Here is a 16,505-nt window from a genome sequence, read left to right as displayed (position 1 = left end):
CCGCGTGGAGTGGGCTGCCTGTAGGTCAAGTGAGGCAGATTCACAAGGTGATTTTCCATCTATACGTTCAGATGTAAACTGTGTGAAAGCATGTATAACCCAAGGGATGTGTTGTCTTTTTGCTTTTATTTTGAAGGCCGTGAGTCTTTTTCAGTTGAAGGTGTAATATGTCAGATTAAAGTCCTGTTTTATAATACCACTTTGGACCTTAATAGGCGATAGTCAAGTCACTGATGCGTCTAGTCTGCCCTCAATCCGACTGTCAAGAGTTTCTGCAGGTTAGTTCAATTTTTTTGTTTGTTTGCTTTGACCTGCCATCAAATAGAAACTGGCTTTTTATAAAGTTAAAGTTAGATTTTATGGATCCATAACCTGGTGAATCGACAAAAAAAAAAAAAAAAAAAAAAAAAAAAATTGGGGTTCGTTTAAGCCTGTAGTTTATGTTTATGCTTAGCTCTGCTTTTAGAAAGATCATAAACAGCCAAAGTAACCACATAAACACGGCATCTAGAATGTATTTCTGAACATTATTATTATTAGCTGGACAAAAGATCCGTTCTGAATTGTCCAAATAGGTCAAAATGCCTGGTTTGTTTGCTGAATAAAATGATCCCAGTTTGCTGGATAGCTAGATAACGAGTTATTTGAGTTAGTTAGATATTCTAACTGGTCTGAACCACAAATTAACAAACAGCTAATATAATATGTCAACACTGCCAGTAACGTTATACAAGTAGCTGACTTTGTAAGATATTGCTATATAGCCAATGTCAGCATTACAGCTGTGTAGCCTACTCATCAGTCTGGGAAAAAAATGTTGTGAGTTCAGTATCACGCTTCATTCTTTTACTCACTAAGAGCTGTAGCCAGATGTGGAAAGTGACACTGATATTAAGTTTTGTTTTGCCTCTGTTTTATTAATAATTTTAACCAGTGTTAATAATTCTAACAGCGTTACAATATGCTGCATTTTCTTCCTCCAATGTTGAACTAAGGGACCTGATGCAACAGTGACTCACTATCACCTCAGGAGGTGCAGGTGCAGGACGGGCCTACCTGGTTAGCATGCATGTCTTTGACCTAAAGTCATAACTGCTTCAGCTTTTTCTTCTATTATTGCTGTTGGTCTTACTATATTGTATCTTTAATATTTGTTCTTTTATTTGGTCAATGCTCATTAAATCACTTACATTTCCTCTTTATAAATACAAAAAGAACAAGAATTGAATTGTTTAACAATTTCACAATAATGAAAAGTGAAGACAAATAATAAATAAATAAATAAAGTGCCGCCCCCTACTAAAATAAGAAAATATTATTATTATTATTATTAATCAATCAATTAATTAAATAAGACATTTTAGAAGAGAATCGCATTCGTAAAAGGTGGTGTCCTTGTTTAGCTTTGTTTAGTCTTGTCCCTCAGCAGTTGAAAGAGTCAGTCACATGTCCACCGACATGTTGACCTAAACTTTAGGTTAATGTTTATGACATGATCATGTTACTGGTGCAGCTGCTTTTGTAAAACTTCTTTCAGTATCAGACTTTTTCAGGAGTTCATCAGTTAATATTAACATTTCATGAAATGAATCAATCAAATCAGAGAAATAAGCAAACTTGTGGCTTTCTTGTGGCCTTGTGTTCTTATCATCTGTTGTATCAATACAATATCCACACAGAACTTCTGCATGTATTATTGTGGTCAAGAAATTTGTGTGTTTTGTGTTCAAATCAGCCAGTCAGGTGCGCTTCAGAGGCGTGTCCTTGGCACACATTTCACTGTCCTAAATAGAAATTTCCTGTATATTTGGCACGTCTCTTGGTCCTTCAAACAAACTATCCATTCTGGAGTTAGATCTAGTATGACACTGTGTTGTTGCTCTCTACCTCTTGGACTCAAATGTGAGCTTGTTGGCCAGCAAACATTGCAGCCTCTACCTAGACTGCTGCCTTTTACGAGGTTGATGAACTCCTGATTCTGTATATTTACATTTACTTGCCTGCATGCCAACTTTTTTATCAGCTGAACCTGCATCTCAGGGTCAAGGCTGTGTTATTGCTACAACATAGATTGTTTTTATGGAGTTTTATAGCCAGTCAAGCTTGAAGGCGGGGATGAGGAGTTTTTTGCGAAACAGACGGTAACCATCTTCATCACTTGACAGTGTAAACACAGTGGAAGTAGGACAGTCACGTTTGAGGGCTACTTCGCCTGCCTAAATCCGATAGGTGAGGCTGAGGGTTTATGTTTAAGCCACCTAACTGCTAAAGCTGCACTTGCACACTGCTTCAACATTTCACACTGTACTGGGTAAAAGTTTATTTACTCATCAACCCTGCAAAAATGATGAGAATTCTTCTGCAGTTCATTGAAAAACACACACCACAGAGAGATGATGGGACTGGGTGGCTTTGGTTGAAGGTACGCTTTGAATTTAAAGGATTTATCATTTCTAAAGAGTCACCAGGGTTAAAGGTTCACACGTGAAGCGAATGGCACACTTACTAGGGGTTGCTGAAAACAAACAGTAGTTCAGGGAGTTCACTATACACGGCCTTTTTTTTTTTTAAATCACAAGATGCTATGTGAAAACAGTCTCAGTTAAGTTACTTATTAAAAATATTTTTAAGACAAGGCTTAACAAATTACAAACCGTTTTAGTTCATTAATAACCACACGTTCTCTCTTTCAAGCCTTTTGTCATGAAGGACAATCTGACACATGAAGGACGTATACTGTATGTTGCCAAAAGTACAGTTTCTTTGCATAAGTTTGACGATGTCATGATGATGGATCAAAGGAGAACTTGAATTTCAGAAGAGCTGCTATTTGAGCAGAACTTTGATCTTTGTGATATTAAGTAATGTCTGACTTCTGTGTATAACGATTAACTGCATATTAAGTGTTGCTGTGTTACAGTTTGTAATTGCATGTGACCGTTTAAAAAAACTTTCAAGAGCATTGTCAGAAACAAAAACCTACGAACTGAGAACAAATCCACTGCATTTTAAATGCATATTTGAAACACAACTTTAAAAACTTCAGCAAAACTCGTTTGGCTCATGGTGTGAGTTTATGTCTTTTATTAGGAGCTGCAGACACAGTGACTCAGGTGTGATTCTCAATCACTGTAGGACTAAATCAGTGAAGAGGTGGCTGCGGACAGGAGGCTGCGGGATCAAAGGTTTGGCTGTGTAGACTTCACTGTTGATGGTACTAAAATGCAGTGGTCCCAGTGGAAACCTCAGGTTGCTCTATTTGATCAACAGAGAGCAACAAACAATAGAATCAATATCAATTAATATTTTCAGTAAGTAAAAACAAGAATGAAAATGTTGTTTACAATTTGAACAATAGTCCAGTGCTACTACAACAATTGCTACGAATATGAATATTGCTACTACTCTGTCAGAAATGATCATCTACTGTCCCTATTAAAACTGTTACAGAAAGGAGAATTTGATCTTTGATTTCATTGTGTGATTTTTCACCGTGTGCAGTGACGGACAAGGTGTCCGTTTGCAGGTCTTCCAGGGAGGGTAGTTCTCCATGTTGGTGCTAAGGTTCAGCCCATGTTCTGCCAAACAGATTAAAAGCATTTAATATCCACATGTGTCTCCCTTTAAACACACAAGCAGGACCGAGCCATCACCTGGTCCACTCAGGATGTTGCTCGGGTGCTGGATGTCAGGTCTGGCCCGCAATCTGTCCTTTCTGCTGTGGTATTCTTTGGCCGTGGTTGTGTAGTACAGGCCTGACAGACTGGGTGAACTCAACTGGATGTGGCTTTTGGTGATCATGTCCAGCCCAGGCAAACAGATAGGACGTTGTGTGTGGTTCACCTGTAGCATGATAAAATATGACTTTTGGATTACTGCATCACACTTTTAACATAACAAACTATATCAAATGTAACCTGAAAGTCTATGTTAACATGTTTGCAAAGGTCCCAAATGAACCTGAAGGGAAAAAAGTTCACTTTTATGATTTAAGCAACAATATGTATCAGTAATATTACAAATACAAAAAAATTATAAGGTATTTTATCTCACGTGAGAGAAGGAGGCTCTGTTGGTGGTGACTGACATCCTCTCTTTGTTTTCCTTCGTATCGGTGTCTCCCTCAGGTAAGGAACTGAAATTTCTGTTCTTTTTTATCAGAACAACTGGCTCTCCTGGGAAATAAACGCAACAGACTAATCCAGGCAGAATAACGGGGATATAATAATAATAATAATAATAATAATAACACAGAAATGTTTCATCTATATCTCAGTGCACCATCTTTGACTGATTTATTATAACTGGTGTATTGTACAGTCACACACAGTCCAAGTCATATAGGCCACTACTGCCTCACTGGATTTTCTCATGGAAGCAGGACGGGGGTTTTGGGCACAACTTCACCTGCTGCTATGGTGCACAGAGAAGGAAACAGCCTTCAAAGGTCGAAAGTATAACGACACTTGTAGTACATGTAAGAACTGCAAAGTTATACCAATATGTTTTGGCTTGTGGCCTCTATTGGGGTAAACATGAAACATGTTGCAAAAATACTAAAATAGTGTTAGAGTTCTTCTATATATATCACAAGTGTCATTGGATTTTCTTAACTGTTTCACTAAAAGACAGCACTCATGGAAACCTGAATGTGGGAATGAAATAGCTGAAGAAGCACCACAGAATAGATAAAAGCTGAAAGCTTTATGTAACCTTTTATAGTTGTGATCAAACATTTTATCACCTAAAATAACTGTCTGGTGCTTTTATGTGAAGAACATCATAATCAGTGTGGAGTACATATAATCTCTGCACGGTACAGTCTCCTCGAATATACTAAACAGTACAAACATAACAAGATCATTTATGTGAAATTTAACAAAAGATTTTACATTTGTACTTTGGGAGTCTCTCGGTGTCCAAAGGTCATAAACTTCTGCTTAGGTAGAAGCTTATGGCCTGTTACAAAATGTACAGAAGAAGGCTTTGCCGTGGGTCTAAGTTTGAATTGTCCATTAACGAGAAAGAAAACTTTTGGGCAAAAACCTGAAGGTCAAAAACAACTCACCCAGCTTGTGACAAAAGGCCTCCCTGGATGTGTAGGACCACGAGTTCTGAGGGAAACGTCCAAGGTTGAGAATGATATGCTCCTTCACCACAGGTGTTGGCCTGGATCAAAAACACAGATAATGCTTCTGATGTTCGTGTAGGGAAAAACTCAATGCCACACAATATCACATTTCAAAGAATGACAAATAATAATTCTGAAATTTTATATTTTAGACCCCTTTTAAAATGTTGGTTTTGAGGCCTTTCAGTAAATCAGATGTCAATTTGATATTGTCATTGTCATTCTGACAACTGAGACAGTCATCCAAAAAAATATATATATTTGAAGGGTGGCACCAGAGGATGCAGCCCTGTGTATACGATGCAAACTGAGTCATGAAGATGAGCTGCAGACCTGCGAGTAGATGGAGGTCTGAATAACGCAGCATAGGTCGTCTCTCTTTCTACCATCTTCATAGGATCACCCAGCGGCACTGAAGAGGAGTGCTGAACAACAACACCAACAACAACAACAACAACAACAACAACAAAATCAGTAAAAGTCATGGTCTCTTGCTGATAACACCCATTTCCTGGAAAGTTTCATTAAAATGTTAATTGTCACTTTTGTGAAAAGCTGATAATGCCGGGTCACAGTGTGTCAGAGTTAAGGATGGCAACACTTCTGGTTTTAAAAACAGATTAATAAATTAGTTTAGGGCCCATCCTAAATATAACGTGTTGTTACATCATGGATTTAAACCTATGAGAAAATAAAACTACATGTTGGGGCTGGAACAATCAAACTGTAGAGTGCTGCTTCAAATCTTATTCAAGTGAAAAATACATAGATGTGCAGCAGGAATTAAACCTTCTGACTGAGAGGCATACTATAGCATGTCGTCCAAAATATGAAAAAGAGTAATATTATAGCATATCATCCAAAATATGATAATAAAAAAGTCATACTATAGCATGTCTTCCAAAATATGAAAAAAAGTAATAGTATAGCATTGCGTCCAAATTCTTGAAAAAAAACTCATACTATAACATATCATCCAAAATATGATTTAAAAAAATAAATAAATAATTCATACTATAGCATGTCTTCCAAAATATGAAAAAAGTAATATTATAGCATATCATCCAAAATATGACAAAAAAGTCATACTATAACATGTCGTCCAAAATTTTGACGAGCAGAACCAGTTGCAATGTTTTAGCTTGCAGTTTAAATTTTCTTGTTCTCGTTCTTTATTCTTGACCCATGTCATAGTACTCTCACTGTGATTTTTTTTTTTTTTATCTTTATAGTAATTTCAAATCAGTCTATTTGTCTTGTGGGAACAGTTCCCCCCCTGCAGGAGTTTGCAGGTTTTCATTCCAGCCATGTTGAGCTCGATTGAAATAAAAACCTTTGATCATGTTGCTCATGACCCAAAGCTGCAGCTGCTGCATTACCTTATTTACAGATTGAGCAGCTCTGCCCCATGCTCCCTGAAAGGCGTTGTTGTAGTTGGTGTCAAAGCTGTGGCAGCGCTGGTGCCCTTTTATTGTGGGGAAGCCCTCTTCTACAGAGAAATGCATCAGTTTGTTAAATATTATTTTCTGCAGGATTCAAAACCGAACTTTCACACAGAACCTTTTTCTGTCATTCATTACAAATGAATGAGTTTGACAGGTTTTTGGAATATTTACCGTCTTATTGATGAATGTTCAAGTCCATCGTATGCCACTTAGCAGTGATAATCTACTGCTTTTTTTTTTTTTTTTTTTCCCAGAAAATGCACCAAAAAAAAAATCCTAAAAGAAATTAGGAATGGTGTCACTTACCTAAATGTTTGACAGTGGCTTTTACAACAGGGTCGACATGGTAAGGCATGAAGTTGGCTTGGGAGGTGCTTTCTGGAAGCTTTTCCACTTGCTGCATCATCTTGATGGCCGTTGTTGGTCGTTTAGCGATGATAGGGGGCTGGAAGGGATATGGCCTGAATTCCTGGGACTCACGGGTGAGGAAGGCATCCTCCCGAGGGTCTATGGGCATCTTGATGTTGGTTTGATTCACAATTCTCTCTGGGTTGTTGGTAATCTTTGGCAGTGGGTGACGCTGGTAGGACATCATTGCCTCTGTCAGGTACTCCGTGGCGTGCCTCATGTCCTTGTAGTCCAACTCTGCTGTGAGGGGGGGCGGAAAAGGTTTGACCTTCTTTGAATAACAAGGCCTGAAGTCCTCCTGAAAACAGGTTGAGTATGCGTCTGGATTGTTTCTGTCCAGAAATGGAATGCTGGAAGACTGCAGAAGCTCCTTGCCTACAGGACGGGCTGGCACCAGTGTTTTCATCACCACGGTCATTTTGATATCCTCAGTGTCCTTCTTACACTAGTGTAACTCTTTGGTTAAGCCAGCTACCTACTTCTGAAGCAGTTGAAAAATGCTACAATGCCTCACCATGGAAACCTCTGTGCTGTGCAACTTGATAATGTTGATACTGTTGCTGTTCGTGCAGAGAAACAAATACATGCCATGGTGTCCTCTTACCTGCCCAAATAAAGTGAGTTGTGACATCTCATTCTACAACCAGGAAGCTCAGATTAGGCAACAAATCTTAAAACGGAGGATGTAATCGTGTTAACTTTATTTTGGCTTTGCTGATGTTACAAACAGGCAGCTTGACACAAGTTTCCCCAGAATCAGGAATGGCTCCTATTTTGAAGTTGAAGATCATTAAGGATTGACAAACAATATCAGCTTTCAAAGTGAAATGATTCAATTTGCATTTGAGTGCACGATGCTAATATATAGGTACAAATGCATGAATTAAGTCTTGCATTAAAGATTCACAAAAATGCAAATGCTACATTTAAAAAAAAAAAATAGCTCCATATTTACCATGATCATTTGAAATGTTTCATGAAATCATGCATTTACACTTGCCACATATGCACCCCTTCACGCATGTTGTTTTGTTCATGTATGTTCACAGAGATCAGAACTTTGGCTTTCAGAAATGTCCCTGACCCCCTTTGGAGGAAAACACACGACTCTCTCCATGGACTTCAATGTATAACAGCATTAAAAAGTCAATCCGTTGTAAACCACCGGATCAAAATTACTTTAAAAATGACATGGCGGCAAAATGTCTAGCGGTCATATATTTGCTCAGGTTTTACATCTGGACACAGACACACTATTTTTACATCCAGCAAGAAAGCTGTAAAAAGAGGTTGTTTCTATTAAACATACTTAGATTTAACTTTATGTGTCCCACACTGATGTAAACTTTGTCTGGTCTGTAACTCTGTCAGTGTCTGAAATATTGACACTTATATGTGTAAAATACAAACCAAAGAGCAGTTGTGCAGGTTTTCCTGCTGTCTGATTGGTCTATTCTATCATGCTGCTCTGTAGTTTGTATTTTATGTGTAGACCTCAATATCTCAGACTGATGAGCTGACACTGTTTATTCACCCAAATATGTTGTTCTCTAAAATTTACAGACCAGACAGTTTACATCAGGGTTGGACACATAAAATTAAATCTAAGTATGTTTAATAGAAACAACCACTTTTTACAGCTTTCTTGCTGGATGTAAAACTAGTGTGTCTTTATCCAGGTGTAAAAACCTGATCGGCAGAAGGAGCAAATCAATAAATTAGGAGAGTTAATTACAAGTGATAACTGCTCTTAAGGTCTTAGAATAAAAACAAACGTCACGACATGCATGTCGGTGAAACTTTAAACCTATCAGGACAGAGCAATGTTGTCACAGAGGAGGGTCTGACCCGGTGCAGTCGGAGAAGAGCAGCTACAGCACCTGACTCAGAAAAGTGAAGCTGCCTCGCTCCCGCGAGGTTTTAATATCGTGACATCGTGACGTTTTGCAGCGCCGGCTAAAGTCGGACACGATTTCTAACCGTCATGCAAAGTTGTCCAGCATGCACTACTTTAAGTCAGCATTAGGTCGAATGCACCCAACGTTGGCGTGGTGAGGAGAGACATCCCTGGATGACAAAATGCCGGTCTGAACTAATGCAACTCAAAATTACTTCCGTCATTACACCAGCAGGTGTCAGTCAAATCTCATTTTGTGTGCAGCCAATTATTGCAGTAACTCAAAACTCAAAATGTGATTGACCACTCTCTCACTTATTACCTTTTTCTTTTTGTATAATTGCCACTAACGTGCTAGTTCAATAAAATGACACGTTAAAAGTATGTTATGTACTTCTCGCTTTTTTTGTAGCCTTTTTTTTTTTTTTTATAAGTTTAAACGGGTTGCAGCGCTGTTTCATTAAAGCTTTTGAAATGAATCTGGTTCAAATAAGCGATTCAATTTCGAAGAGGATTTTTTTTTTTTTTTTTTTTTTTTTAAACGTACGTTTCGTGTGTTGTTAACATTTTATACCGATTCAAAAAGAAAGTTCAGAACATTTAATTCAAAAAAATACAAAACTTTATTTTTATTTCCGAGGGAACATCGCTGGAGGAAGTGACGTACTTTCAGCGTCAGCCTCTTCCGCTCTCTTTTCGTCGAGGCTCAGCTAGCGCCCGGTTGGTACACGTTTTGTTCAGCGTATATTTGTCGGTTTAAAACCAACGTTGAGTCGTTGAATGTGATTAAAAATAACAGATTGTTACTCGTATGACGACGACGTTTCTATAGTTTGCGGTGGCGGCTGGGTTTTTAAGCCAGAAAACAAGAATATTTGTAGTTGAATTCAACGCTGAGGTTCACATGTGGCGAGGCCCCCCATCGACCAGTCCGCTAACACGAGCTAACGTAGCGTTACTCGCTCCAGGCGTTTACCGTCAATACTGTAATGTCGAAAACAAACTGTCTTTATTACTAATTTAAAAAAAAAAATTGTAACTAACCTAGTGTGAGTTAGGTCGTAGTTAACATTGCGTTTCTCTCAACAAGCCTGCAGACATGCAGATCTTCGTGAAGACGCTGACGGGGAAGACCATCACCCTCGAGGTGGAGCCCAGCGACACCATCGAAAATGTCAAGGCTAAGATCCAGGACAAGGAAGGTGAGCCGGCACATTTAAGATCGACTTGACAGGAGTTTATATATATATATATATATATAAACCAAGTCGTGCAGTCAGCGACGCTTTCTCTTCATGCCGACTACGTCAACAAGTGTAACACGTGAACGTTCAAGTTGAATAATTGTAGGTGTTTTGCTGTAGATTTGGTCTAAGGAGAAGTATCTGTTGGGTCGGACCAGGAATTGACGGATTAAAAAGAAATAAGGAGCAAGTTTGTCAGCGAATCTCTTAATCCAAAACCCACATTTAATGATGGGGGTGGGGTGACGTGTACATATTTGATCATCTCTTCATAATAGATTTGATCTCGTCTTAGGTAATGGATATAGTACTGTTGTGTTTTCAGTTTTAAAGGCTGCATTTCAGTAAAGTTCAGTCATTTTCTAAATTTGCCAACCTGTTCATATATTTGTCTTTACCTGCTTAGCCATTACCTCCACAGTATTCATTTTTATTTGTTTAAAATATCATGCACCAATAAGCACCCCTACAATTTCGTTTCAAATATTTAATGTCATCTGATTTTGTCTTATCTTGCAAGACAAGACTGTAATGTTTGTGTTTAGAGGAGCGCGTTAAGTGACTTGGTATATTGGTGACTTGTAAGTTGAAGTTTGTATTACTGTTATTAAACATGCAGGATGGTTTGTAAGTGTTGTTGTGTTTGCAGGAATTCCCCCTGATCAGCAGCGTCTGATCTTCGCTGGAAAACAGCTGGAGGATGGACGCACGCTGTCCGACTACAACATCCAGAAAGGTAACGGCTGTTCTCCAAGGCCGGAAATGTTGAATGAAGAAATCTGCAACAACAGTGTAAAACATGTATCTCCCAGAAAAGTCGTGATGTGCATAATTTGCTTAATTTCCACATAATTGTGCAGATATGCTAAAAAAAAAAAAAAAATGCACCTGGTATCTGACTGTAAGCTGCCCACGTAGAAAGGCCTTTCTGTGGGTCTGTATGTGCATGTGACTTGAGATTGACATCAAGGTGTCTTAACTGTCAACCAGAATCCACTCTCCATCTGGTTCTGCGTCTGCGTGGTGGCATCATCGAGCCTTCACTCAGGCAGCTGGCCCAGAAATACAACTGCGACAAGATGATCTGCCGCAAGTAAGTCCAGTCCAAAAATATCATCCTTTATCTAATTGTGTACAGCACTGCTCTTATGTGGGTGGTAATTTAGATTTAGACTACGTTTTTGTAACTGCACTGAAAGCAGTGTGCCAATTAAGATTATATATTTGAACTGAGAGGTAATGAACTACATGGATGTTGGAATAGCTGCTGTAATTTGTTTTCACAATGTTGTAGTTGATACGTGAAGACTGAAGTGACATGGCAGCAGGTGTGGACTGGGATTTTTACGAGCCTTAGATTTTAGCTGAAGTGAATATCTCAGCATTTAACCAGTATGTCACACAATTGATTTAAAATAAAATTTAAACCAATGTTAAAAAAAATATATATTCATTAACACCAGTCTTTGGTTTGTCAACTCTTTAGATTCATTTTGATCATTTTCAAGTCATGAATGTTGGTTTAGGAAAATGTTTTCAAACATTTGATGTCTGATCTTTTGTTTTGCAGATGCTATGCTCGTCTGCACCCCCGTGCCGTCAACTGCCGCAAGAAGAAGTGCGGACACACCAACAACCTTCGCCCCAAGAAGAAGCTGAAGTAAACATTTGGACTGAAATGGCACTGTCATTTTGTGTTAAAATAAATAAGAAAATGATGCCGCTTGTCTGATGTGTTATTGAATCACTGGAAGAAATGGGACAAATTGTTTAATTTGAAATTAATGAATGTGGTCGTAGGCTGTGCGGGTTTAACTCCCAGAGAAACTAATAAGATTAGCCGCAGCAAGATGAAACGGGTCTAATAAGCTCTGGTTACTGTTTGCAAAATGTACCTAAATGAAGATTAAAGAGATTCACGGGGAGAGTTTGGCATGTAGTTTATATCACAGGCTCGTCTCGGAAGCCTGATTGCAGAGTCATCCAGAGTAACTCGGTAAACCTGCTTCTTGAAGCTGGCCCCGGTAGAAACTAACAGTGTGCTCCAGAGCCTCAGCAGGACTATGCCAGTTTGTGCAGGTTTGTTGTGGTTCCCACTTTAGTTTGGCACACAAAATGCCACGCAACACTTGCGTCAGCTTAAAACGACTGCACTGCGCAGCACAAACAAGATCCAAGTGTCTTAACTCATTAACAGCACAGGTAATGGGACACTCGTGACTGCCGAAGACTGAATAGACTAGAAAGGTGATAACTCACTGCTCAATATTTTATCAGCTGCTCATTATCCAATCTGTCTCCCGCCTGTACTCTTAAACAGCGATGACCCGAGTCAGAAACGGTACTCTTATTAGACATGTTGAATACCAAGAGCTTTGAATTCAGTAACAGAAAACTAAAATAGCATTCAAAGGTAAATATTGAATCGAGTTACAAACAGTAGGAACGTGAAATGACACAACCCAGCCCAGACTTTCTCACCCCGTCATCACACAAAGACCAGAACAGTGACTGCATGACTGAGTTTTAATGTTTAAAACAGTTCTGTACAAATATAAGGAATTCATCTCACATTTTCAAATCCCATACAAGCGCCTGCTCTCCTCGGGTTCAGTAAATTCTCATCAAACGCCACAAGACTGTTTTTACTCTTTTTCTCGTTAAACAGTACTTAAATGAAACAATCCTGAACTAACGGAAATGTTCTGAGGTATTTGGAGTCGTACTGAAGGGTCAAATGTTTCGGACACTGATCAATGAAAAGTCGAACTTAAGTGAAATTCAAATGGAGATTATAATCGGCATCATTCATACTAAGGTTGCGTGTTTGTTCCAGTTGATGTGGCTAAATTCAAAATGACGTGGTGCATCTTTGGTACTGCGTTGTCTCATAGCCGGCAGATGTTTTAGTCGTTATTCCAGTGTCTTTAAGGAGAAATTCACCCATAGATATTAAAAAACATTTTTTATGGTGTGAGCAATGTCTCAACCAGCACTCACTAATTACACTTCAGCTTTTGATTTCCTACATTTCCCAGAAGACAATGATGAAAAGATAAAAAAGACAAGGCGCAGTATTAAAACGTGGTTTGTTGTTGCAGACACAGAGAATCATAATTACAAAACAAACAAATAAATGGAGAAAAAGAAGAAAAAAGCAATGTACATGTGTGCAGGTCCTCAAAAAGTCTCAAATATGAGGTGGATTTCTCCTTAATCTTCTGCAGCTACACAATAATGCTGCAGGCGGAGTTCACATTCTGTTACAACGCTGTTATCTTTAGTACTTAATGTGCCGTGACACTTTTAGGTACAATAAATCAATACCTAATTGACCCTGAAGGGGGGAGAAAAAAAAAAATCCTCCCTGTGGATGCTTTAGCCGTAGTAACAGATGAAACCCATCCCTCTGTCTGTATACAGCAACTTACAGTTTTATTGTGCAGTCATCAAACGCTGGAATAAGGCTGTTGTGAAGCAAAGCGTTTTCCAACATTAACCGTGTGGAGCTCGTGCAGAGGAGCAGGCGGTCTGCTGTGTGTTTTCTTCATGCTTGATTAAAAGGTATCAGTTTTTCATATTCTGGTGAGGCCACGAGAAAATAAAAACAAACAGGCTTTTCAAAGGTCTCATTATCCATAAACTACTTGTATTAACTATTGACAGGCAACTATGCTAGAAATGTTATTGCTAATTCAGTAATACTTGCACGTAGCTGATGTCAGAACCCCCAGACTGCGTCGTGACTGCATCGGGTGTTAATGTGATCAATCACAACATAATGCAGCAACATTTCATTATTACTGTACGGAGATTATTAGATCTGCTGACGTGATTATTTTTGATTACCTGTATTAAAATGTCAATTAGGTAACTCAGACTCTAACTTAGTGTAAAATATACACAACGAGCTGCAGCCTTACAAAGCCATAAATGCAGGGTAATGTAATAATGTGGTGCTACTACATTATATTGCAGTTTATTACATTAACAGATTTCACATTTTTGACCCGTTATGATGATGCTGGCAGCCACTGCATCATCAGCTGCAAAGAACTGCACCTTATTCGTACCTATATTACTGTCACGAGGAAATCAATAACCCATCAGGGGTCAAGAAGCAAAGATCAATAGATATTGTGCATCGGAGGTTCACGTACGACGCCGATAGACAAGTCAATTGAGTACCGATCTACTAAAACTACTGCGGTTGTGCTTTTGAACTCGAGCAGTCTTGAGTTTGCACACTGCTAATGAATGCACACGGACGCAGAGCTTCACACTCCTCAGCAGGTGCGGGGCTTCTGCAGAGCTCATGCAGTGCTCTCGTAGTCGTGATCTATGCGCTGCGGCTCCGCTGAGCCTCTCTCCTGGGCTGTTATTACTAATATGGTAACCGATAGTGTTGAGCAACACAGGAAAAAGTACATAAAGTAGAACTGGATCATTTTTGCAAACACTAACAAATGTAAACAAAAATGAAACTTGGCACAAACATTATCAAGTGCAATGAAATCTCAAGTTGGGACTCGTCAGCATCGGGGCGGGAGGCAGCGTTCTATGTCCACGGGGACACATCAGGAGCTCTTCTTCCTGTCCAACACGCTGCTGAAGAGGACAAACTTGGAACACCTTCGCCCTGAATTTTGCAGCATGAACAAAAAAAAAACAAAAAAAAAAAAAAGGCTGCCAATTCTCAGAAGACGGAAGGGGAGCAGGTTGTTGTTGCATCTCGAGTTTGTTGACGCTCTGGCCGGTGTGAGCCCGGTCCAGACTGATGATTGGGAACCGTCCTCAGGGTCCTTGTCTCCAAGTGTCCTTTTACCCTGTCCACACTCCGACTGGGTACATCTCCACAGTGTTAACGAAAGGTTGTTATAACCCAGACATTTTACTAGTCTAGCTTCTTTTTTTTATCGTCTTACTTGCACTGACTTTTACAGTAACATGTAAATCTATTCCTACATAAATGTTATTATGTTGGGATTTTAATATAAAAAGAGCTGCATTAATATAAGTATTTACGGACAGTCACTGTTTTGTTTTTTTGTGGACCAAATACAGAAAATTATGATTAGGTTCTTATGTTTAATTTTTTTTTATTTCCCAACTATCTCCAGTCTGATGCAGCTTACAGCACTGCACTTTTACTGTCTGTCTGGACATGGTTGAGCGGTTTACACTTCCAGCTCTGCAAAACAGCACGACAACACATATTTGTCTGTTTTTTTGGCAATATTATTTTTTATTCTTCCCTGCTGCTACTCTTGCCTCTTATTGAGAAAAAGAACTAACTAACACAACTAGAGCTCCTACAAACAAGTTGAAAGTCCTATAATACCTGCTGAAAATGTATACTTTTGAAAAATAGCAAGCCTCTTTTTCAAGTTTCGCAAGGTGCTTTGTGTTATTTGTTATGAATAAATCATCACCTCATTCATTTTGGGACATCAGTAACATTGCTGTAAACATATTAGACTGAAAGGCTTGCAGCTTCTGCTCTGCATTTTACACCGAAAACCACCAAGTACACTCGATTGGCACGGCATGAAAAAGAGGAGGGAAGGGCGCTGTTCTTTCAGAGTTGTCAGCTAGTGATGGTGAAAATTATGATTTATTCTGCACATAGCACCTTTAAGAGGTTTCTGATACATGTTCTTTACCTCCACGGATGAAAAGCTAACAGACAACAGAAGGTAAACTGTGTGTTTTCCTCCATGCTGCTTTGATTTACGGCTGCTGTTAGACTCACATCAAGGCCACACGGAGGAACCGAGCGCTCACTGTGGAGATGCACCCAGACTCCTGCTGAGGCTACTTGTCGACCAGTTTTGCCAGGCTCTCTCTCAGGCCGCTCAGGTCGCAGATTTTGATGTCCAGAACCTCAATGATGTGTCGAACGTCAACCTCCGCCTGCTCCTGCTCCTCCCGGTTGGAGGCCAGCGTTTTTTCAGCACTCTGAACTCGATCCTCCAGCTCTGTGTTTCGTCTCTCCATCTCCTGCAGACACATCAGCAGTTTAGAAAAATAATTCTATCATTTGGATTTTTTTCCTGCATGAGTGTCCAAGCTCTATATCTGACATATTTTTTGTACTTTTGTGATGTTGGCACGAACAACCAAAGTGTGAATTTTGACATTTTCTGTGAAACATATCTTGCAGAGTCGTATCGCAAATCAGATCAAATTTGTCTACAAAATGGACAAAGTAATTCTTGTAATCACTGCAATTGTTTTGCTGTCGGTCCATTAGTGTTCCCTGAAAATAAATGTCAGTGCAATGGAGGACAAGTGCTTTGTAGATTTTCTTTCTTCCATGTGGGCTGTACCTCAGTCAATTAAGATCACAAGCAACTTATTCAAACTACCTAAAATGTTAT

At 39.2% G+C, this 16,505-nt stretch overlaps 2 protein-coding genes across 2 annotated transcripts in view; one reads left to right on the top strand and one right to left on the bottom strand.

Moving 5' to 3' along the window:
• The first annotated feature begins 9,980 nt into the window (after positions 1-9,980).
• On the top strand, positions 9,981-11,840 carry uba52 (ubiquitin A-52 residue ribosomal protein fusion product 1). The gene is made up of 4 exons (XM_069702403.1): positions 9,981-10,083; positions 10,775-10,861; positions 11,116-11,218; positions 11,696-11,840. Exons 1-4 carry the CDS (start codon positions 9,981-9,983, stop codon positions 11,787-11,789), a joined length of 387 nt encoding a protein of 128 aa, XP_069558504.1. The 3' UTR covers positions 11,790-11,840.
• A 3,322-nt stretch (positions 11,841-15,162) lies between these two features.
• Positions 15,163-16,505, bottom strand: part of LOC138623104 (homer protein homolog 3-like) — a 46,225-nt gene continuing 44,882 nt past the window's right edge. The window contains exon 11 of the mRNA XM_069702404.1: positions 15,163-16,125. Within this exon, the coding sequence (XP_069558505.1) occupies positions 15,940-16,125 (186 nt within the window). The 3' untranslated portion in view covers positions 15,163-15,939. The remainder of the gene's footprint in view (positions 16,126-16,505) is intronic.

Source organism: Brachyistius frenatus, unplaced genomic scaffold (assembly GCF_029030835.1).
Source record: "Brachyistius frenatus isolate BFR_SWC_R1_liver_20210118 unplaced genomic scaffold, ASM2903083v1 Contig_41, whole genome shotgun sequence".
In the NCBI taxonomy this organism is placed as follows: Eukaryota; Metazoa; Chordata; class Actinopteri; family Embiotocidae; genus Brachyistius; species Brachyistius frenatus.
Note: the sequence above shows the minus strand (reverse complement) of the source record. Positions and strands in the feature narration are given on the sequence as shown.

Bases quoted from the DNA above. Each gene is read 5' to 3' on its own strand.
- uba52 (XM_069702403.1), top strand. From the start codon at position 9,981: ATGCAGATCTTCGTGAAGACGCTGACGGGGAAGACCATCACCCTCGAG. The intron at 10,084-10,774 runs GTGAGCCGGCAC...TTGTGTTTGCAG, and splicing joins TAAGATCCAGGACAAGGAAG to GAATTCCCCCTGATCAGCAG. The intron at 10,862-11,115 runs GTAACGGCTGTT...ACTGTCAACCAG, and splicing joins CGACTACAACATCCAGAAAG to AATCCACTCTCCATCTGGTT.